Consider the following 22953-nt stretch of genomic DNA (forward strand, 5'->3'; position numbering starts at 1 on the left):
TTCTCTTATTATTGTTTGTATTTCTGCTATGTTGGTTGGGATCTCTCCTCTTTCCTTCTTGATTTTATTTGTTTGGGCCCTTTCCTTTTTCTTTTTGATCAGACTGGCTAAGAGTTTATCAATTTTGTTAATTCTTTCAAAGAACCAGCTCCTGGTTTCATTGATGTGTTCTACTGTTTTTTGTTTGTTTGTTTTGTTTTGATAGCATTGATTTCTGCTCTAATCTTTATTATTTCCTGTTTTCTACTGGTTTTCAGTTTTATGTACTATTCTTTTTCCAGGTCTGTAAGGTATAATGTTAGGTTTTATATCTGAGACCTTTCTTCCTTCTTTAGGAAGGTCTGGATTGTTATATACTTCCCTCTTATGACTACCTTTGCTGTGTCCCAGAGGTTGGACTGTGGTGTTATCATTTTCATTGGCTTCCATGTACTTTTTAAATTCCTTTTTAACTTCTTGGTTAGCCCATTCATTCTTTAGTTGGCTGTTCTTTAGTTTCCAAGTATTTATCTTTCCAAATTTTTTCTTGTGGTTGATTTCAGCTTTCATAGTGTTGTGGTCTGAAAATATGCACAGTATGATCTCAGTCTTTTTGGACTTGTTGAAGGCTGACTTGTGTCCCAGTATGTGATCTATTCTGGAGAATGTTCCATATGCACTTGAGAAAAATGTGTATTCCGCTGATTTATGATGAACTGTTCTGAATATATCTGTTAAGTCCATCTGGTCCAGTGTATCATTCAAAGTCATTGTTTCCTTGTTGATCTTCTGTTTAGATGATCTGTCCATTGTTGTAAGTGGGATGCTGAAGCTCCCTATTATTATGGTATTATTATCAATGAGTTTCTTTATGTGTGTAATTAATTAATTTATATATTTGGGTGCTACCACGTTTGGAGCATAAATGCTTATAATTGTTAGATTTTCTTAAGGGGGTAGATCCCTTAATTATGATATAATGCCCTTCATCATCTTTTGTTACAGTCTTTATTTTAAAATCTAGATTGTCTGATATCACTCTGGCTACTCTGGCTTTCTTTTGGTGACCATTAGCGTGATAGATGGTTCTCCATCCCCTTACTTTCAATCTGAAGGTGTCTTTAGGTCTAAAATGGATCTCTTGAACAAAACAACATATAGATGGATCTTGTTTTCTTATCCATTCCATTACTCTATGTATTTTTCTTGGAGCACTTAGTCCATTGATGTTTACAGTGAGTACTGAGAGATTTGAATTTACTGCCATTATGTTGCCTGTAGAGTGGAGTTTCTGGTGGTTTTCTCTGGTCCTTTCTAGTCTTTGTTGCTTTTGGTCTTTTTTTTTTTTTTTTTTTTTCCTCTTTTCTCCCCTCAGAATCTCCCTTAAAATTTCTTGCAGGGCTGGTTTAGTAGTCACCAACTCCTTTAATTTTTGTCTCAGAAACTTTCTCTCTCCTATTTTGAATGACAGCCTAGCTGGCCTGCCAAGTTTCTGTGGATAGGTCTGCTGTGAACCTGATTTGTCTTCCCTTGTAGGTTAAGTCCCTTGTAGACTTTTTTTCCCTTGCTGCTTTCATGGTTCTTTCCTGGCCTGAGTATTTTGTGAATTTGACTATGATATGCCTTGTTGATGGTCGGTTTTTGTTGAATCTAATGGGAGTTCTCTGTGCTTCCTGGGTTTTGATGTCTGTGTCTTACCCCAGGTTATGGAAGTTTTCTGTCATGATTTGCTCACATAAGCCTTCTACCCCCTTTTCTCTCTTCATCTTCTGGGACTCCTATGATTCTGATGTTATTCCTTTTCAATAAGTCACTGAGTTCTCTAATTCTTATGTCGTGCTCTTTTGCCTTAGTCTCCCTCTTTTTTTCTGTTTCATTATTCTCCATAAGTTTGCTCTCTATTTGGCTGATTCGCTGTTCTGCTTCATCCATCCTTACCGCTGTGGCATCCATTGGAAATTGCAACTCAGTTATAGCATTTTTTATTTCATCCTAACTAGCTTTTACTTCCTTTATCTCTGCAGAAAGGGATTCTAATCTATTTTCAACCCCAGCTAGTAGTAGTATTATGGTGATTCTAAATTCTGGTTCAGATATCTGGCTTGTATCTGTATTAAGTCCCTGGCTGTCATTTCTTCCTGTTCTTTTTTCTGGGGTGAATTCCTTCATTTAGTCATTTTGAAGGAAGAGAAAGAAGTAATAAAGTAAAAAATAAAAATAAAATTAAAATTAAAAAGTGAAAAAACATAAAAAAATCAAATAAAGGATGCTAGATCCTAGGTGTATTTGGTTCCTTATCTGGGGAAAGATAAGAAAAAAAAAAGGGAAAAAAATTCATTTGAAAAAATGAATACAATAAATAGAATAAAATGAAATGATGAAAGTAAATTAGAATTTAAAAAATTTACAAAAAAAGTAAAAAAATATAGTAGAAAAAAATTAAAGAAAAATCTTTTTAATAAAAATGGGAAGTAAAAATATTTTTCTTTCTGTATTCAAGAATACAAAAAGAAAAAAATTGAATAGATGGATCAGCAAACAGAATGAAATACGATTGAACTTACATCCAGTTTCCCCTAGAAGTCAAAATATGAAGCACTTTATAGTCTGTAAACTAAGCAGAGGGGAGACTTGTGGGGTTCCTCAAGAGTGAGGTTGGCCTAGCTGGGCACAGCTTAGTGTAATGGCTCCATTCTCCACTAGATGGTGCTGCTCGTCTTACTGGGGTGGATTGTTGTGGCACGTGTAGGCATGTATGCACATGTGCAGGAGGGGTGAAAATAGCACCACCCAGCTACCCAGTCTCTAGTTCAGAACTCTCTTCTCTCCCTAACTGGCAATCAAGCACCCCTCCTTTTTCTCCGGCTGCCATCCACTCATCACTACTTCTACATTGTCTGTGACCAAGCCATCAGCCTGCCAGGCGGCACCTCCCTCCCTCTGGGGGAAGGTCTTGCTGAGCAATGACCAGGTGCTTGCCTACCCCCAGCAACATTCCCCAGACCATGCTGCTGGCAATCCATGCCCAGAGACTGCGGCTGGATGCCAGCCACTCCAGAAAAAGTTTGCATGATCATGTCGCAGCAGCACTTCAGGGATTATGGTAAATCTCAACACACATCTGGCACCAGCCTTCCCCCTTAACATCCTTGTTCCAATACCAGCAAATGTGGTTGTTCTCTGGGGTCCACTGGGACCTTTGTTTGAGGGGAGGCCACACACAGCCTCTACCAAATGTCTTCCCAGAAGGGGAACTGCCACTCTCATTGTGGCCCAAGGACTCCTTGGACCTCCCTCTCCATACCTGGAGTTTTGCCCTTCCCACCAGGGCACTGCCAGGTGTCCAGCTGTGGAGTTTCAGACTCTGCACTTCCCCTGTTTATAGAGTCTTAATGGAATTTAAACCTTCTCCTTTCTCCTTTCTCCCATTTTAGTTCAATCCCTGCGACTGTTGCCAATCTTCCACTTTTCTCCAGCTGCTTTCGGGGTGGAGGGTGCTTTTCCCATACTCTCTCCCAGTGTCTGTCCTCTCTCCACAAGCAAAAACAGCTCCCCGTCCTCCATGGCTTCTCTCTCCCCCATTCATCTCTCTGCCCCATATACCTGATGAGTTCTGTGGTTCAGGTTGTACAGATTGTTGTGTTAATCCTCAAATCAGTTTTCTCAGTGTGTAAGATGGTTTAGTGTTGATATGGCTGCATTTCAGGGACTAGAGATGCAAAAAAAACCTTCCATGCTGTTCTACCATCTTGGCCTCTCCTCTCATTCTTTATGTATTTTAGATGTTAACCCTTTTTTGGATATGTCATTTGGAAATATCTTCTCCCATTCAGCAGGTTGCCTTTTTGTTTTGTTGATGGTTTCCTTTGCTATGCAAAGTCTTTTTAGTTTGGTGGAGTCCAATAGTTTATTTTTAATTTTGTTTTCCCTTGCCTAAGGAGACATATCTAGAAAAATGTTGCTAAAGCTGATGTCAAAGAGATTACCACCTATGTTTTCTTCTAGTTTTATAGTTTCAGATTTTACATTTAGGACTTTATCCATTTTGAGTTTATTTTTGTGTATGATGTAAAAAATCGGTCCAGTTTGAATTTATTTCATATAGCTGTCCAGTTTTCCCATCACCATTTATTGAAGAGACTATCTTTTTCCCATTGTATATTCTTGCCTCTTTTGCCATAGACTAATTGATCATAAAATGGTGGGTTTATTTCTGGGCTTGCTATTCTGTTCTGTAGATATATGTGTCTATGTATTTGTGTCAGTACCATACTATCTTGATTACTACAGCTTTGTTATATATCTCAGAATCTAGAATTATGATATCTCTAGTTTTGTTCTTCTTTCTCAAGATTGCTTTGGCTATTTAGGTGTTTCGTGCTTCCATATAACTTTGAAGATTGTTTTAGTTCTTTAGTTGGTATTTTGATAGGGATTGCATTGAATCTGTAGATTGCTTGGGTAATATAGACATTGTAATGATACTATTTTTCTAATCCATTGTAACAGTATTCTTCCAATCCATTATCACAGAATATCTTCCCATTTGTGTCATTCTCAATTTCTCTCATCAGTGTTCTACAGTTTTCAGAATATAGGTCTTTCTCCTCCATAGTTGAATCTATTCCTGTGTGTTTCATTCTTCTTGATGCAACTGTAAATGGGATTGTTTTCTTAATTTCTCTTTCTGTTACATCAGTATTAGTGTATAGAAATGCAACAGATTTCTCTATATTAATTGTTTCCTGCAGCTTTACTGAAGTCATTTGTCCATCCTAATAATTTCTGGTGGATACTGTGGGATTTAGTAAGTCCTATCTCCAAAATAGATCAAGAACATTATGCCCTGAGTGTGTACTTAAGGGTGTGGTAAAGCAAAAGAAAAGAATCAGGGTGGGAGGAGCTGTACTTGAGAATATTTTTGGTCACAGAAAGGTCCTCATGGTAGATTTGTCCAACATGGCATTAGTCTGGATCACATATAAATTTGTTGAGACTTGTTTTGTGGCTTAACATGATCTATCCAGGAGAATGTTCCATATGCAACGGAAAAAAAAATGTATATTCTGTTTTGGGATGGAATATTCTATATATATGTTAGGTCCATCTGGTCTAATTTGTCACTGAAAGTTTCCTTATTTTCTGACTGAAAAATCTGTCCATGGACATGTGGAGTATTAAAGTCCGCTACTCGTGTTATTACTGGTAATTTCTCTGTATGTCTGTTAATATTTGCTTTATGTATTTAGGTGTTCCAATGTTGGGTGGATATTTTTTGTTATATCCTCTTATTGGATTGGCTCCTTTATCATTATGTAATGGCTTTAGTCTCTTGTTACAATCTTTGTCTTAACGTGTATTTTGCCTGATATAAGTATTGCTGACCTGCTACCCTGGCTTTTTTTTTTTTTTTTTTTTTTTTTTTTGCTTTCACCTGTATGAAATATCTTTTCATACCTTCACATTCAGTCTGTATGTCTTTGGGTCCGAAGTGGGTCTTTCTGTAGGTAGCACATAGATGGGTCCTGTGTTTTTAAGCCATTCCACTCTGTGTCTTTAGAATGGAGCACTTAGACCACTTACATTTAAAGTAATCATTCTTAGGTATGTACTTATTGGCATTTTGTTCATTGTTTTCAGGTTGTTCTTGTAGTTGTCTCTTCTCTTGCCTTTTTTAAAAAATGACTTTCTGTAGCGTTATGTTTGGCTTTATTTTTTTGTGCATCTGTTATTGGTTTTGGGTTTGTGGTTACCATGAGTTTCATAAATAACATCTTAAGTACGTAGCAATCTCTATTAAGTTATTGTCATTTTGCTTCAAACATATTCTAAAATAATTTTTTGCTCACTTCTCCACATTTTTATGTGTATGTCATGTTTTTGTATCTTTTTTATTCATATTTTTATTATGTCTAATTATGGACTTTTCCGTTTAAGAGAAGTCCCTTTAATATTTGTTATAAGGCCAATTTAGTGGTGATGTGCTTTTAACTTTTATTTACCTGGGAAAGTCTTTGTCTTTCAATTCTGAATCTTGCTAGGTCAAACATTCTTGGTTGTAGGTTTTTTCCTCCCAGCACTTAGAATATATCATTCCACTCCCTTTCGGCATGAAAATTTTCTGCTGAAGATTTAGCTGTTTTATGGGGTTTCTCTTGAATATAATCTTTGGCTTCTCTCTTACTGTTTAAATAATTCCATCTTTAACCATTAACATTTTAATTATTACATGTTGTGGTGTGGATCTCCTTGGGTTCATCTTGTTTGGAACTCTCTGCTTCCTGAACCAGACATCTGTTTCCTAGGTCAGTGAAATTTTCAGCTGTATATTTAAGTTAGTTTTCCTCCTTTTTCTCTCTTCTCCTTCTGGGATTTCTATAATGTGAATGTTCTGTTGATGTCCAAGAAATCACTTAACATATCTTTATTTTTAAAAACTCTTTATGCTGTTCAGCTTGGGTGCTGACTTCCATTACCCCATTTTCTAGATTGCTAATCTGTTCTGCATCTGCTAATCTGTTGATTCCCTCTAGTGTACTTTTTCACTGTTATTGTATTCAAATCTAGTTGGCTCTTTTTTCATATTTTCTACCTCTTTGTTGCAACTCTGAGTTCTTCCACTCTTTTCTCCAGTCCAGAAAGCATTTTTATGATCACTTAACTCTTTATCAGGCATATTGCTTATCTTTTCATTTAGTTCTTGGGACTACTCTAGGTTAAGGGCCTGGGGCTCATCGAAGTGGTAAGCTGGCTAGGGCACCCAGGCCTTCCCTTCTGACCAAAGTGTAGGGGGGAACGTAAACCATGGTGCTTTGACAACCTCTCTGACTTGGGAGAGTTCCAGCAGCTTCCTTGCTGTTCAGTGGAGTTGTGGGGCTGCATCTTTTATTTTCTGGTCTTTCAAACTTTATTTTTTCTGTGCCCCAGGATATCCAGGAGAGGTGTGCGGACATTTCCTTATAAGAAATGTCCCAGGGGTCATTGAGGGAACTGGCTGGCTATGGTGCAGGGACTGTGCCCCTAATCAAGGTAGAGTGGGAATGTAAACCTCTCATACCCAGAGAGAGTTCCAGCAGTTCTCCCACCATTTGGCGGGGTTCTAGGGCTGGATCTTTTATATACTGGTTGCTCTTTTACACCACGGCTCCTTTTCTGTGCCCCAGGGCAGATGAATCTGCAGTCAGTCCCTCAGTACTATCCCTCCCATTACCATGCAGAGCATCTGATTCCCTTGTTGTCCTGTCTGCCTCTTGCTTCTGTATGTGGTCTCTCGTGTGAAGGTGTCGTCCAGCCCTCTTCTTCAGGAACAACGGTCGTATAAATAGGCATAGATTTGGTGTGTTCCTGGAGGAGGTGAGTTGATCTTTCTACATTGCCATTTTGGACCCTAAATCTAAGTTATTTTCCATCTTTTAAATGTTGGCCAAAAGATTTTTATTTTCTGGGACGTTTTCTGGCCCCTTCCCAGATATTTTGGCATGCTGTATTCTAGACTCCATCACTTTCACATTAGGTTATAATTTTCCCCTAGTCTGTTTTACCATAGGTGGTGAGCCTCAAATTGAAGAATGTTTGGGTTTGAGTACAATAGGTGCTTAGTAAACACTGGTTTTCCTATTACAAACAGCAGTAAACTATTTAATGCTTAAGATTTTAGCAAGGCTTAAACCATCTTAGCTTCTTAAAGCTCACAGTTGGGAACAGGGTAAGGCTGAATGTGCACAGGTAGGGACATGTCAAATTACTGAATGAATGCCCTGGCTTTCAGTAGCCTTCTCAGATGGGCTCAGGAAGCCTCCAGTTCATCGGCTTTGTTTAGGGCTGCCAAGGGCATATACCAATAGGCACGTCATAATTTGCAGGTACTTAGCAGTTACAGGGATGTATCTGTGCCCCAAAGATTCCTCAGCACTAGCCATTGGTTACTTTCATTTTAATTTCATTACATGCTAATATATATCATTACTGTATATCTATCCAAGTTTCAGATCATATGGCCCTTCTGTTGACAAAGACACTAATCTTTCATTTTTTTAACCCAAGACTTCTTGAAAAATTCACTATCTGTATGAACAATTATTCTAGAGAAGGCAAACAAAAGATGAGGCATAATTAACATTTTCCTGGGGAACATGATCAACAAAACAATACTCCAAAATTTACAGCTTATAACACAACTTTTATTAGAAAAGTTATACATAACATAGCATCAACTATTTTCAAGAACAATATTAAACCCGATAAGCAACAAAACCAGACTAACAAAATGTGTTAACAAGAAACTAATGACCTTTCTATAATCAAACATTCAATTATCTACAATGACTTTTTACAAAGGGAGAAAAATCCATGGTTTACAGGCACATATTGAAAATAAAGCTGCAATAGCAATTTTATACAATTACCATTCTCAAGAAACTGAATCATCAAAACAGTAATTACGAGTTCACTAATTTAAAACATTTCACATAATTTAAAATTATTGGGTATACACTGAAGTCTGAGTTTGAAAAGTGATTTTTTTTTCCACAAAAGTGCCAACATTTAAGCTAGAACTTTCAGTGTAATTTTGCCCTAAAAAGTTAAGACATATTTTGAGAATCATAATAGTCACATAATTTCTGGTGCTATCTGGTCTGTTAATAATAAAGCCTTTATTTGGATGTTTTTTCTTAAATTACAGGAAACCGGATATAGGATTTCTGTTGCAAAGCCATTAAAAATAAAGTTCCAAACATAGGAGTGTGCAGCATTGGGAAAAGATCAGTACTAAAACTTGTAATAAATATCAGAGAAGCCATTAGTTATTAACAGCATTGTCTGCTTAAGGGCTAAGTCAACCAGGTGTATAATTTCCCATCAGTCTGTCCTTTTAGTTGGCATAGCAATTTCTATTTTCATGATCTGAATACTCAAATATATCCAAACATCTTTTTAAAACTTTGATTTATAGCTTCTGGAAAGTTATAAAATGTTTTTATATTTATTCTACTCTAAAAAGTCTACTTTGGCTCATTTTAGAGCCTCACTAAAACAACAGATTTCAGGATAGTCAGGTTCATTAAAAAGTTTCAAATGGAATGACTTACAAAATAGAACACTTTAAACCAAGTTCTATCATTTTGTAGCTGAAGGGTTTTACTTATATATAGCACAATTTCACGTGCCCTCTTGGTCATTACGGAATTACACTTTAAAATGTATCTCAAGAGGACAATTTGTTTTGGGCACCATCCCTAAAAATAGGTGTTAAGATTGCCAGTGTTACTAGTGGGAAAAGACAACTTCTTTCTGTCAAAGACTCACACCATAGTTCTTAAACTGTCCAGCGTTTTTTTCCTGACATGTTTTCCTTTCCACTGCAATAATGGAGAACTAAGATAAAAATCCCGACTTTCAACTGCTACTTATCATCACATGCGCCAATATTGCACACAACTGTTCTGAACTGTTAAAATGATCTTCTGGGTCCTCGGGTGTGCTTGTTTCTCCATCAGAACACAAACACATCCATATAAGCAGTTTCCCTTAAAGATGAAACTGATAAATTTAAAATACTGGAAAATGAAGAAAAAGGCAGAGACTTTGTACAGACAAAAATCTAAATTTTCTCAAAGGGTTTTGTGTGCCCTACACATGGGGGCAATTTGTATACACTAGTGAAATGAACACTAGCTATAATGCTTCTAGCTGCTCAAATAATGTGGAACCTTGGTCCAGGTGTTGCAATGATGTCACTGTATGGTTCTTCCTGTGTCAGCTCGATAGCTTGTTGCTTTTTAAGAACCAAAAAACTGTAGAATTTTGCTGCAGCTTGCTTTCTGTTTGTGTTTCGACATAACTCAAGCAAACTGATAGATTCAGCTCCAGTTTTAGCAAGAGCTCGCTGAAATAAAACAAAGGAAGAATTAAAGTAATCTCACAGGAAAGTGCTATTTTTTTTTTTTTTTTTTAATGTTTGAGAGCCAGAGCATGAGCAGGGGAGGGGCAGAGAGAGACAGGGAGACACAGAATTGGAAGCAGGCTCCAGGCCCTGAGCTGTCAGCACAGCCTGATGTGGGGCTCAGAACTTGAGATCATGACTTGAGCTGAAGTTGGACACTGAACCGACAACCCCAGTAAAGTGCTAATTTTAAAAAGATGCTAATTTTGGATACTATGTATTCTGGTGGGAGTGGACTTTTTTCAATAGTGAAGGTAAAGGGGAAAAGCAAATGTGATACGATAGTAAAACTGAGCACTAACTCTTCCTAAGATTTCAACTTATTTTTTTTAATGTCTTTGAGAGAGACAGAGAATGAGTGGGGGAGGGGCAGAGGGAGACACAGAATCCGAAGCAAGCTCTGAGCCAAAGTCAGGTGTTTAACTGATTGAGCCACCCAGGCGCCCCTCAGCTTATTTTTAAAATCTCTCGATCCTTTGACTCTATTTTGGGAAACCTTAAGCAACATGCCTGGTATTTCACAGATGCTCAAATAATGATCCAACAAATACATTCAATGATCACTAAAAAGTAGCAGACACACAGAGGAATTCTATAAGCCACCACCACAGTTTACCTTCGCAGCATAACCACTGCAAAGTGTTCACCTGGATGCTTTCCAGGCTTACTCTTTCTTTTTTAAGGCCTTATTTGTTTGGAGGGGGAGAGGCAGCGTGGAGCCTGACACAGGGCTCGATCCCACAAACTGTGTGATTATGACCTGAGCAGATATCAAGAGCTGGACACTTAATGGACTGAGGCAGCCCAGGCTTACTCTTGGCATATGTATTGGAATACGTAGTGCTGGAAAAAGTGTCACAAACGTAGACTTTCTGGTTATAGCATGTTGCTTTTTGAGGGAGCAATGTCAAGTTTTCACTCAAGTCTTTCTAAGTCTGGACTGGCACACGTACCTGAAGACCATGAAGCATCTGCTGAGTCCTTTTATTCCATCTTCTTTCTTCTTGATCCTGATCACCTCCAGAAGCATCTTCATCCTGAATGAAAATGACCCCACCCGACACATAAAAAAGCTGACAAAAGTGTTCTGCAAAATGAATTATTTCCTTTATCCTGAAAGGTCTAATTTAAATTGTGTACTGAGTAACAGAAAATATCTGTGTCTAGTATGAACTTGCCTAACTTACAGAAGAAAGTCTTCTGTACCTGTAAGCAAACACTTAACTGAATATATAGCTCATCTCCTTGCGGACTAGTACCAAAGAGCATACAGATTAGCAGATGAGGAAGTACTACTGGTCTGGATAGTGTTTTAAAAGAAATGGGCTAATACTTGATTTTACTTGAGCTGCCTGGCTCCCAGTCACTTGCAGACCTGTCTTCTGTGAAGCTGGCATGGGGCGACTGCTGAGACCTGCTATGCTGGAACTACATACCCCATTTCCAAGAACCGGGAGTTTACAGCTTCATACACAATAAAATGCACAAGAATTTTAAATACTGACTCAACACAGTCTGAGATAATGTGGCATACATTAGTGCATAAAAGAGTAGCAGCTCTGGGGCTAAATCCTGACTGTAAAAAAAGGTGGTACTCAAGCACTAAATGGTTATAAAATCTATGGTTGGCATAATGATGATAAATTATAAATACAGATACTCATGAAAATATATACCCAATCCATAACCTTTAGTCTTAGAAGAAATTTAAACTTCCTGGAAGATATTTTATTAAGATATTTTATTAACATTTTTATTGTAAATTTAAAATATCTGACAGCATCAAAATAATAAATCCTAAGTTACCTAGAACAGCTTCAAAGGTCCAGAAAGACCCCAAACAGCCAAGAAAAGCCATTCTCAAAGCACCTCTTCTTTTAAAAAAATAAAGCCATTCAAACCTTTCTTTTAGCCAAGTCACATCTCACCCCAATCTAATGAAAACAAAACTCATGGAAAATGGTTATGTGATTTCCAGGCCACAGAGAGCGAGGTCATACCAGAGGCAGACACTAATAGTAAGAATTGGCCACAAGATAATAAAAGCAGGTACAAACCACCTAGACTTTAAGAAATCAGTGAGAGGGCAGTCGTGTGTCCTTCAAAAGCCCACAAGGGAAACAATGAGGTATAGCAGAGCATAAAACTTGATATTCTTAATGATGATCCAGATCATTAAGAATTTGGTTAAATTTTGTTTATGTGTGAACATTTTTCATCACTGTGATGCTCAACATCAATTACCTTAGCTCTAATATGAGAAGTAAAAGTGAGCTGTTTTAAGATTTTTGCTAAATCTGGGATGGGAATTTATTCATCAGATCTTTTCCAATATTTCCTTACCTCCTCCTCCTCATCATCTTCCTTCTCCTTCTCTTTCTCCTTCTCTTTCTCTGGTAGAAGTTCTAACTCTGGAATTAACTGACAGATATTTGGAGGCTCTTCTGGGGGCAGCTCTACAGGGGGGATTTCCACCTGCTCTACCTGCTGGGGCTGAAACAGTAGAAAGAAATACTGGGTCATATTGCCATACTTCCTTAAAACCAAAACTTGATGATCTGTTCTTCTTAAAGAGCTTTAACATTAGGGTACAGAAGAAATTAATCCATTATAATAAAAGTGCTGTGTTCTTATACTTACTTTTTAGGCATCAAATACCTATAAAGTCCACGTGAGAAAGTTGTAAATCACAAGAAAAACTAGGAACAGAAAACCCCCAGAACTTTGTCTAGTAGCATTTTAGGAATAACCATACAAAACAGACCCACCCACTAACTCTAAGGCAACGCAAAAAGGCTTTAACGTTAAATAGCCTGTACTATCAACCATTACTACATACAACTGTCTAAAGATTATTACAACTAAGCGTGGGCTTGCCTTGGAGCTCTTACTGGCAGCAAATTATAGGAATGAGGAGACTGTCTTTCTGAGTCCATCTCTTGAATATCCTTCCTCTCACAGGCTTAATGTAAACAGTGAAGAACATTACAAAACAAGTTCCTCCAGGATAGTAGTACTAGAGTAACTCTCTTGATACCTGTTTCCACCTTCATTCCTGAGCTCATACAGGAAGATGCTCTCCTTGACAACTCTACCATCAGAGGGCACAGGAAACTAGTTCTTAAAATTGGCAGAGGAATCTTCTGCCAAAACTTCATGATGGAGGCTGAACCAAGAGCCTAAGGTTATAAAAAATCATCCTTTTGCTCAGATTCATTTATTCTATAAACTTAGGATTAGGGAGCCTCACACTACACCTTACTCCCTTTATACTTATTTTAGTTTTCCTATCCTACATGAACTTAAGGGTAGCCAGATGTTACTTCATGACAAGTATATTCTGATTATTTAATAAGATAGCCTAAAACGGTCTCATACTACAGGAACCTGGAACAGAATAGAGAGCCCAAGAATCAACCCATATATATAGCCTACAATATGGAAATCTTATTTCAATAATGGTTCTGGAAAAATTGGACCCCTATCTTACACCACACACAAATCAACTCAAAATGTATTAAAGACTTGAATGTAAGATCTGAAACCACAAAACTACTAGGAGAAAACATAGGATGGGTAAGCTCCTCAAAATAGGTCTTGGAAATAAAAGCACAAAGAGACCTACATCAAACTAAAAAGCTCTGCAAAGGATGCTATGGATAAAAGGAAAAGGCAGTCTATAGAATGGAAAAAAATCTTTGCAGATCATTTATCTGATAAGGGGTTAATATCCCTAATAAAGAATTCACACAATTCAAGAGCAAAAATAAAACCAGTCTGATTCAAAAATGGACACAGGAGGTGAATAAACATTTTCCAAAGACCCTAGAGATGGTCAAAAGGTCCATGAAATGGTGCTCAACATCTTTGAAGCAAGGAAATGCAAATCAAAACCACAATGAAGGATCCCCTCACACTGTTAGAATGACTAGCATCAAAAGAGAAACCCTTGTGCACTGTTGGTGCAGCCACTATGGAAAACTGTATGAAGGTTCCTTAAAAGATTAGAACAGCACTTCCACTTCTGGGTATTTATCCAACAGAAATGAAATCACCACCTTCAACAGTTATCTGCACCCTCATGTTCACTGCAGCATTATTTATAACAGCCAAGACATGAAAACAACATGTCCATTAATGGATAAAGAAGATATGATACATATACTATGGAATATTTACCACAAGAAAATCCTGCCTTTTGTAACAACATGGATGGACTATAAAGGCATTATGCTACTTGAAGTAAGTCAGAGAAAGACAGATACTGTATGCTCTCATAGGTAGAATAAAAAAAGGTTAATTCATAAAAGAGTACAACAGTAGTTACTAGAGGTTAAGAAGATGGTCCAACAGTATAAACTTACAGTTGTAAGTTCTGGAGATCTAATACACAGTATGGTGATCTTACAATTTCTCAGGACAAGAAAAAAAGAATCATGTAAGACAATATATATATGTATGTGTGTTGGGAAATGATTTCATAATATCAAATCATTATGTTGTATACTGTAAAGTAATAAGTATGTCATTTGTATCCGTCAAACTGGAAAAAACTGTTCAATCTTGCTGACAAGGAGAAGAAAACCTATTAAAAAACTGGTCAGACACCTGGAACTAGGTGTTAATTACAAAAGTGACAACCTGTGTTCACTTTACTCACGACATATTTGATACTTAAAGAATTTAACAGGTTCTATATAATGATTTTCATCTTTAATCTAGAATTGTCAGATTCACCTGGACTATCGTCTGAGAAAGAAAAATAAATAATAAACTGGACCCAAGTTCAGAATCAAGGATTTCACATTAACCAAGGATGGTCATGTTAGGCCCCTCTGAAACAAAACTATCCAAGAAGAGTCAGAAAGGCTCAAACTCCCAGATATCTTCTCCCACTTAGGGCACACTGTGTTCACATCTTCGGTTGCCATTCTTTCTCTCTAGACCCATTCCCTGCCATTAATACTTCATAAGAGCTCCTTAGATAACCTTATTACTAGGGATCTAAAATTCTTAATGACTGATATGCTTACTTACAGGGATCACAGGCTCTGGGTCAATTTGTCCTGCTTTTCGCTTCACTCCCTGGGGAGGTGGTGGGGGCATGGCTGAGTCATCCAAGTTTGTCCTGCTGGTCTCCATCACGGACTCCTGGAGGCGGCTTGGTTCTTCCAAAATGGGCTCATCTGCAATTGGTCATATGAAGAGGACATGTGGATCATACAGTCTTTAATAATATTTTAGAGAATTTACTTTTAATATTAATATATTAAGAGTACTTTTTCTCTAATGAAGAAGGCCAAATAAATTTTTACCACCTCTCCCTCCGACAAACATTACTCAAGTTGTCAATACATTTAAAGGTGGAAAAGGGCCTTAAAAGGACAAGTTTCACCACCTCCAACCCAATGCAGGATAATCCTTTTTGCAGAAGATTACTCAGCCAGTCCTACTTTAAACCTTTCCAAAAACAGAAAACTTATATTTAACAAAGAAATCGAACGCTATAGTAAGGAATGTATTTCCAGGTCCAAAAATTTGAGTATACCCCTTTGTTCCCGATTTCTTCTACTCTGCCAATACACAGGTAAGTCATTAAGGAACTATTCTAACAGAACATACCGATAACATCACGCTGCTGGTGCTGCTGCTGCTGGTCCTCTCTGGGAACCTCTGGATTTTCAAATTCTTTGAGGAATTCATCCAAATTATCAGCCTCTCCTCCTTTCCTCCTTTTTCTAAGATCTTCTGGTACTAGTGGTGTAAGACAGCGTGTAAAGAGCTAGGGAAAAAAAAAATCTCAATTATAAAATAAAAATCATATTAAAATCCACCACTGACATTTCTATTTTCCATTAAGTACATTTTAATATAGTTGTATGATTTCTACTTCATGTTAAATCCACACTTCATTCCGTCTTAATTTTTAAATACAGGTTAACAAATTATTAAGTACAGCAATTTCAGAAAAATCAATAAAGGAAAAATTATCCACTATCCTGTAACCTGGAGAGAACACTAAAATTTTAAATTTGTTTGCCTGCAGTTTATTTTCATATTCATACACTTACTCTAACTGGAAACATACCAAGTGGTTTTACATACTGTTTTTTTTTTTCACTTAGTTAATAAGATTTCCATATAATACTATCACTTTTAATTTTAATAACTATTTAATATTCCACAGAGTGGAGATATATATGTACATGTGTACATACCACATTTGAACCATTTTTTTGCTATTTTGTTGTTGCTCTATTGCAAACACTGTAATGGACCATACTCACAGAAACGGTTTTCCATATTCTGAATTACTTCCTTAGGAATTTTCCTAATAATGAGATCACTAAGTCAAAGAGTAGAAATACCTTAAAGACTTTCTTCCAAATAATTCCATCACTCAGATTCCAATCAATAAATTTTACAATAGCATTGCTGCTCTGAAATACTTTCTAGTAACATCTATCGTAAAATCAATTCTATGCATATTTCAACTTTAGAATAACAGTCTAATAGTACTGCTTCACTTTTGAAGCATTCTCCACTTTTGGACCTTGTTTTGGAATAGTATGGAACCTAAAATGAGTAGAAAAGAGCCTGGAGATGAAAGTAATTCTTATTAAATAAAGCAGGGGAAGGGCAAAGAGAGAGAATCCCAAGCAGGCCTCAAACCCACAAACCATGAAATTGTGACCAGAGTGGAAACCAAGTGTTGGACGCTCAGTGGACTGAGCCACCCAGGCGCCCCATCAGAGAATTCTTTATTCCAGGAAAAGGAGAACCACGCCATGGTTTGGCTTGAAAGCGGTATCTAAGGATTGTAGACTTGAAGTACAGTGTATGGTAAGGTAATAGAATTAGTAATTTATCAGAGAGAGGTTGAGGAGAGAGAATTATTAAAAACCACAGCAGCTTTTTCATACAGAAAAAATTCCTTCTGCATCTTTTAGAAATGCAGGTGTCCACACAATCTTTCAGATAGGTTATGTTCAGTATATTGTGATTTAAGTAAAAAAAAAAGTGCCATGTAGTTGAAAATACTTGATCAAAAATGATTCAAAAGTTTTAAAAATTAACTTAAAAAAATTCTGCAAACTCTATTACCTTCAGTAGTCTGTTATTCCATAAAGGCTGAGCAGGTAAGGAGAAGAGTTTTTCCACTCCCCCTGTTTCTTTCCACATCATCAATTTCTTGGTGGGTGGTGCCAGATCCAAAGTAGTAACAATATCAGAATAATCACTGAGCTGGGCTCTAATGGTCTTACTATCCAACTCTTTGACACTATCAACAATCAGCTTCCTCTTCCTCTTGGCTTTTGTTTCTTTGACTGGAATGATAGAAGAAAATAAGGTCATTTTCCTGTGAGGCCATCATGAAATAAAGAGCCACCAGAGTTGGTCTCATTGTATCCCTGCTTTTCTATACACCTGGTAGAAAAACATCAAGAGGGCAGAATCCGTTTTAACTGATGTTTCTGCAGTACCACGTAGAATAGAGACTGGCATACACAATAGGTGCTTGATAAAAATTTGCTGAATGAATATTTATAGACTTTAGGCACAAAATGAGTAAAATAATTCAAGTGCCAATATATTTTTCCCATGTAGGTTTACAGTGTAAAAAGAAACCTATCATACTTGATTCAGATCTGGGCTCAAGAACTGGGTTTTGTAATTTATTATTACCCAAGTGACCACTTAGAAAAGTTAACTTCATCTTGCTTATCCCTTTATTTTCTCACTTGAAATAATGCCAACCACTTATAGGAGTTATAAAATACTTAGTCTTCTGTAAATGGTTGCAATTATGATTTTTAGTGGAGAAGTTACAATTCACATATGGCACTTGTACAAGCAGACTGATGAAGTAAAACAAAAGCCCACACCCAGATGGACCTGGAGCTCTACTCTCCATCCTGCCTGTACACTCACTCGTAATCCTTACCAAAAACTCAGCAAAGTAGGCAGCATTCTCTCAATTTCTTAGGCTACAAATTCCTCAACATCGCATCCTGTCAGAAATGTTATACCTCCACTGATTTTTATGTATAAAACATTCAGGGAGTTCAGAATTCAAGATTCAAAAAGATGTTATACAGTGACAGCCCCTGCACAACACTTATTCTCCAGCTACTGAGTTCCCGTCTCTGAAAGTTGAAGTTCTTAAAACAGACTGCAAATCCTGATTATTATTATTTTTTTTACTATTTTTTTAGAGAGTGCAAGTCAGGGGGGAGGGGCAGAGTGAGGGGGACAGAGGATCCCAAGTGGGTTCTGTGCTGACAGGCTGACGGTAACGAGCCTGATGTGGGGCTCAAACTCACAAACTGCAAGATTACAACCTGAGCCGAAGTTGGATGCTCAACCGAACCACTCAGGCGCCCTCTGATTATCCTATTTTAACCAGTGCGATGTACCTATTTTGCCTTATTTATAGCTCTCTACAAAATCGGTCACTAATACAGTACATATTGTACTTACTCATGCTCCCCTAATTAGTACTTAAGTTCCATGGGCTAAACACTTGTTCTTTGTTCTATTTTCAGTTTCTAAATAGATGTCTACCAAGCACTCTTTATATACCAGAAGCCCAAGGCAATTTTTGGTGATCAAATTCTAGTTTTAGGTAGAAAAAAAGTTTATCTTGTTCTATTTAAAAGTGATAGCTGTATCCTGAATTATAGTGTAACTAATTTCAAGTATTCACCCCAAAGTACCCATAAACCATCTAGAAATTTTAGTTTCACATCTAATTTACCTATCTTAAATTGCCCCTTTTATTGAGAAACAGCACCCCAGTATGTTTGGCTTTGTTTCTTAATAAGCACTAAAAGTGCTTATTTTAGAATCACATTTCCAGTTAAAAAAATAAAAATAAAAAAAGAATATGCTTAGCTTTTCCCAGATTGTAGCCCAACTCTACAGAACCTAGAACTTTGGAAGGTAATCAATCTTGTAAAATGCCTTGTAATGTTTTCTAATTGTTACCTGTGATCTTTTTTGGGAACCCCCAAAGACTAAGATACACGTTAGCAAAAAAACGTGTTCTCTATATTTCAGAGTGACCTGTACAGATATTCTGTAAGATATCTGGATTATAACTGAAGATTCTATAATAGATACCTGACAAAAAGAAAGAAGCTTAGTTATCTAAAACAAGAGTAGCAGGTTAGAGAGAGCAGCCAGAACTAGGACCTTATATTCTAAATTTTATATGTCGAAAAAGTCTGTTTGCTCACCAGTGATATCAATAGGTTCCAAAGCAAAGGCTTCTTCCTCATTTGGAACAAGTGTTGTCTGGTCAGTCATAGTTGGCATTGGTTCAACAGGATCCACCGAATCAGGACTATCAGGCCCACCCACTATAAAAACAGAAATTTGGTCACAAAAGCCTTGGGTATGTAATACATCTCCTACAAATGGCAGGACAAAACTCCCCTTGAGAAACTGAAAGAAACCCACTGGTACCAATAACCAACACTTTTCTAGTTATGAAGGAGTTGCTCCAGACGTGAACCCTACTGGCCACAAAAGTGGAGGGACAGAGTTAAACATGAAAGAGAATAAGAACCAAACACTGTTTTTAAGAAGATTTACAATTCATTAAAAGCTGGAACTTTTAGTTTACGGTCGTCTACATTAAATACCTTTCTAGCTACCATATAATCATGTCCAGGTCACTGAACAGGAAATGCTTACTTGATACGTTATCATCCTCATCCATATCATCATGTGCAGGCTGTTCTGGCAACATCACACCTGCCTCAGACAGGGCAGGGGGATCGTCAAAGATACCACCATCATTATTACTTATAAGTTTGTCATCTGAAATAGGGAATGTAATTTAGTTATAACTTGAAAAAGAAATGCTAAAAGAATAGCTAATCACTAGGAAATACAATTATATGAAAATCAACCAAATTAAAAAACTTCAACTTCCATCTGTTTCTCTTCAAGGTAGCATACGAAAGTATAAAACCATATACAAAAAAATTTCTCATTCTTAATTTAGATCTTCTGGTTCATGTCTCTATTTAAAACATATTAATATAGATATCAAACACAAATAGAGAAGTTTTAAGAACTAGTAAACCTTAACACTCTGAGACAAGCACCTTTAAGAAAATCAGGTACATCATATTTTTAGGCTAGTTTCAGAGAACTTCAATGAAATCAAATGGTCACAATTCACACATCTGTACCCAAAGAGCTGCTTAAGGCATAAAATTAGTGACTGCTCTAAAACACCACAACTGAACAAGGAAATGTTAAAATAACCACCTTGTTGTGACCTACCTAGTATACCACCATCATTTCCTTCTCCAAAATTGTCATCCTTATATTGGTCTTCATATTCTAAATGGTTAATTTTCTCATTCAGATTGCTGGTGCTCTGTTCAGGCTCTAACAGGAGGTTAGAGGCGCTAGTGCTCACTAACATGTCATCATCCTCAAAAGCGCTGCCTTCTCTCATTATCTCACGATCATCCATTCCAAAGTCGCCTGAACAAATTTTAGTGATAAGGTAAACAAAGTTACAAACATCACTGTTATAAAAGAAAGCACCTAACGATTTATGATAATTGTGATGCCACATCTACTTATGGAAGTCTTACTTGAGTATTAAAACATCTAGTTTAAACTTTAAACCTTTAGCATTTATATTTCATAAACTGATTCTGGGGCGTGACTAGCAAATTCAAAAGTAGGATCCATATTTACATCATTTTAAATATATCAGGTAAATTTAACTATGTATGTAGGTTAGGTCGCATAAATACTCAGATTTTGTTACAATGTGTTTTCATCAAGGAAATACTTCCGCTAACTTGTTTTAAACACTATTCAAAAAGAATAGTAGGTACATAATGAAATTGTTCCAAAGTGATTAGTTTAAATGTATTACTTCAATATTCAAACTTTTCACACAGATCCATACATAGGTTCTATCACTGTGTATGGGGGGCAGGAGTAGACGAAATCAAGTTTGGTGCATAAATGGAAATAACGGTTCATATACTGGTAGGAAGGCAAATTCTTTTTTTTGATGAAAATACAGGAGATAAAATTTTTTCTGTCATCATAAATGTAACATATGTCTGGGTTTTCTTTTTCAAATTGCTAGTAGTGCAACAACATAATTCTAACATTAGCTAGTGTCTAGTGATCTGTTTCTCTATTACCAAAATCATTTTCTTGTAGAATACTGATGTTCCCAACTTCTTCTCTCATGGTTATTTCTTCCACTCTACTCTGGTTCAGGCTGAACTGCTGGGCCACATCTATGTCACTTTAAAAGAATTTCAAATACATTTTAGTCTCAAGTCTTACTGTAACGCATATACATACATATATACATATATATACATATATAAAATCCTAACTCTCTCTATAAGGAAAAAACATGCACACAAGTTATCATGGTTTATAAGTCTTAATATAGAATACTAAATACAATTAAAGAATCTTTTTCAGTTTTTTTTTAACGTTTATTCATTTTTGAGAGATGGAGAGAGACAGAGCATGAGTGGGGGAGGGGCAGAGACAGAGGGAGACACAGAATCCAAAGCAGGCTCCAGGCTCTGAGCTGTCAGCACAGAGCCCGATGCGGGGCTCGAATCCGTGAACTGTGAGATCCCAACCTGAGCTGAAGTTGGGATGCTTAACTGACTGAGCCACCCAGGCACCCCTACAATTTAAGAATTTTAACAGTGATTTGGAATTTATTTTGTATGCTTATTTAAAAATCATAAGTGACCGGCAGGGAAAATAGAATATCCTGAAATCACTACATAAGGTAATAGAGTACACAGAGGAAAAACTTAGATGTGCATGGTCTAGACAGGCATGAGTTTTCATCAGGGTTGTGAAACTTACAGGTGTTACGAACACTGAAGCTACCCAGCTTTCCTGAGACTTTCTTCTTCTAACAAATAATCTCTATTATTTAAAAAATATTAAATAAAAAACATGTAACATTAAACAATGTAGAATATCAGGAAAATTCAGAATGTAAATGCTTCAAAACAAAACATCCGTTTTTTTTTGTTTTTTTTTTTTTTAGCAAATGCCAATAAAAACACAAGAGACTTCTGAAACATACCAACCAAATGCAGCTTACAGAATGTGTACAGACCCTAACTTAAACTGGGGGGAAAAAGGCCCATGTGTCAACGGGGGACATTTGAATGCTGACTGGATATCACATTAAAGAAATATTGTATTTTTAAGATGGGATGTTGTTATGGATATATTTAGAAAATTCCTGGGGTGCCGGGGTAGCTCAGTCAGTTAAGTGTCCGACTTCGGCTCAGGTCATGATCTCACGGTTCGTGGGTTTGAGCCCCATGTCGGGCTCTGTGCTGACAGCTCAGAGCCTGGAGCCTGCTTCAGATTCTGTGTCTCCCTCCCTCTCTGCCTCTTCCCAATTTGTGCTCGCTCTCTCTCTCTCTCTCTCAAAATTAAATGTTAAAAAAAAAAATTAAAAAAAAAAAGAAAAATCCTTACCTCAAAAGAGATACATACTGAAGTATTTACAGAGAAAGGAAGATCTATATTCTCTAAAATAATCCAGTGTGCGTTGGAGGTTGAATTGGGGAAATACATATGAAATAAAACTGGCAACATATTCAAATTAAACAACAGTGCATGGGGTTCATTATACTAATCTAATTTTTGGCTGTTAAATTTCCATGATAAAAATTTTTTAAAAATGGAAGTTTAAGAGGAAAAAGAAAACAGGAAAGGAGCTAGATAGCACCTAGCATTATTTCACACACACACACAAAAATAAATCAGAATTAGGAGTCATAGATTATTTTACAAAGCAGAAAAATTTGTCAAAAAAAAAAAAAAATGGGGCGTAGTGTAAGAATTGTCACTGGTTGTCACTTGTGCTACTAAATCACATGGAAAGTTATAGGCACATTCCCTGTCATGGTAACAGCTGGATTTTGAGGACTCGAGAAAAGAGAAATATACTACAATATTATGCTAGAATGGTCATCTCTGTACAACTTTCTCAATTGGAT

The 22953-nt window shown here is 36.8% G+C and overlaps 1 protein-coding gene across 2 annotated transcripts in view; it reads right to left on the reverse strand.

The window, feature by feature from the left end:
• Positions 1-8137: 8137 nt before the first annotated feature.
• Positions 8138-22953, reverse strand: part of RAD21 (RAD21 cohesin complex component) — a 29730-nt gene continuing 14914 nt past the window's right edge. For both annotated transcript variants that reach the window (XM_004000074.6, XM_006943353.4), the window contains exons 5-14: positions 21106-21212; positions 20219-20425; positions 19622-19747; positions 19162-19284; positions 17027-17250; positions 15545-15704; positions 14960-15108; positions 12266-12415; positions 10876-10959; positions 8138-9865 (exon numbers count right to left, since the gene is read on the reverse strand). In XM_004000074.6, coding sequence (XP_004000123.3) covers positions 9674-9865; positions 10876-10959; positions 12266-12415; positions 14960-15108; positions 15545-15704; positions 17027-17250; positions 19162-19284; positions 19622-19747; positions 20219-20425; positions 21106-21212 — 1522 coding nt within the window. In that variant the 3' untranslated portion in view covers positions 8138-9673. The remainder of the gene's footprint in view (positions 9866-10875; positions 10960-12265; positions 12416-14959; positions 15109-15544; positions 15705-17026; positions 17251-19161; positions 19285-19621; positions 19748-20218; positions 20426-21105; positions 21213-22953) is intronic.

The sequence above is a fragment of the Felis catus genome, chromosome F2 (genome assembly GCF_018350175.1).
Source record: "Felis catus isolate Fca126 chromosome F2, F.catus_Fca126_mat1.0, whole genome shotgun sequence".
Lineage (NCBI taxonomy): Eukaryota > Metazoa > Chordata > Mammalia > Carnivora > Felidae > Felis > Felis catus.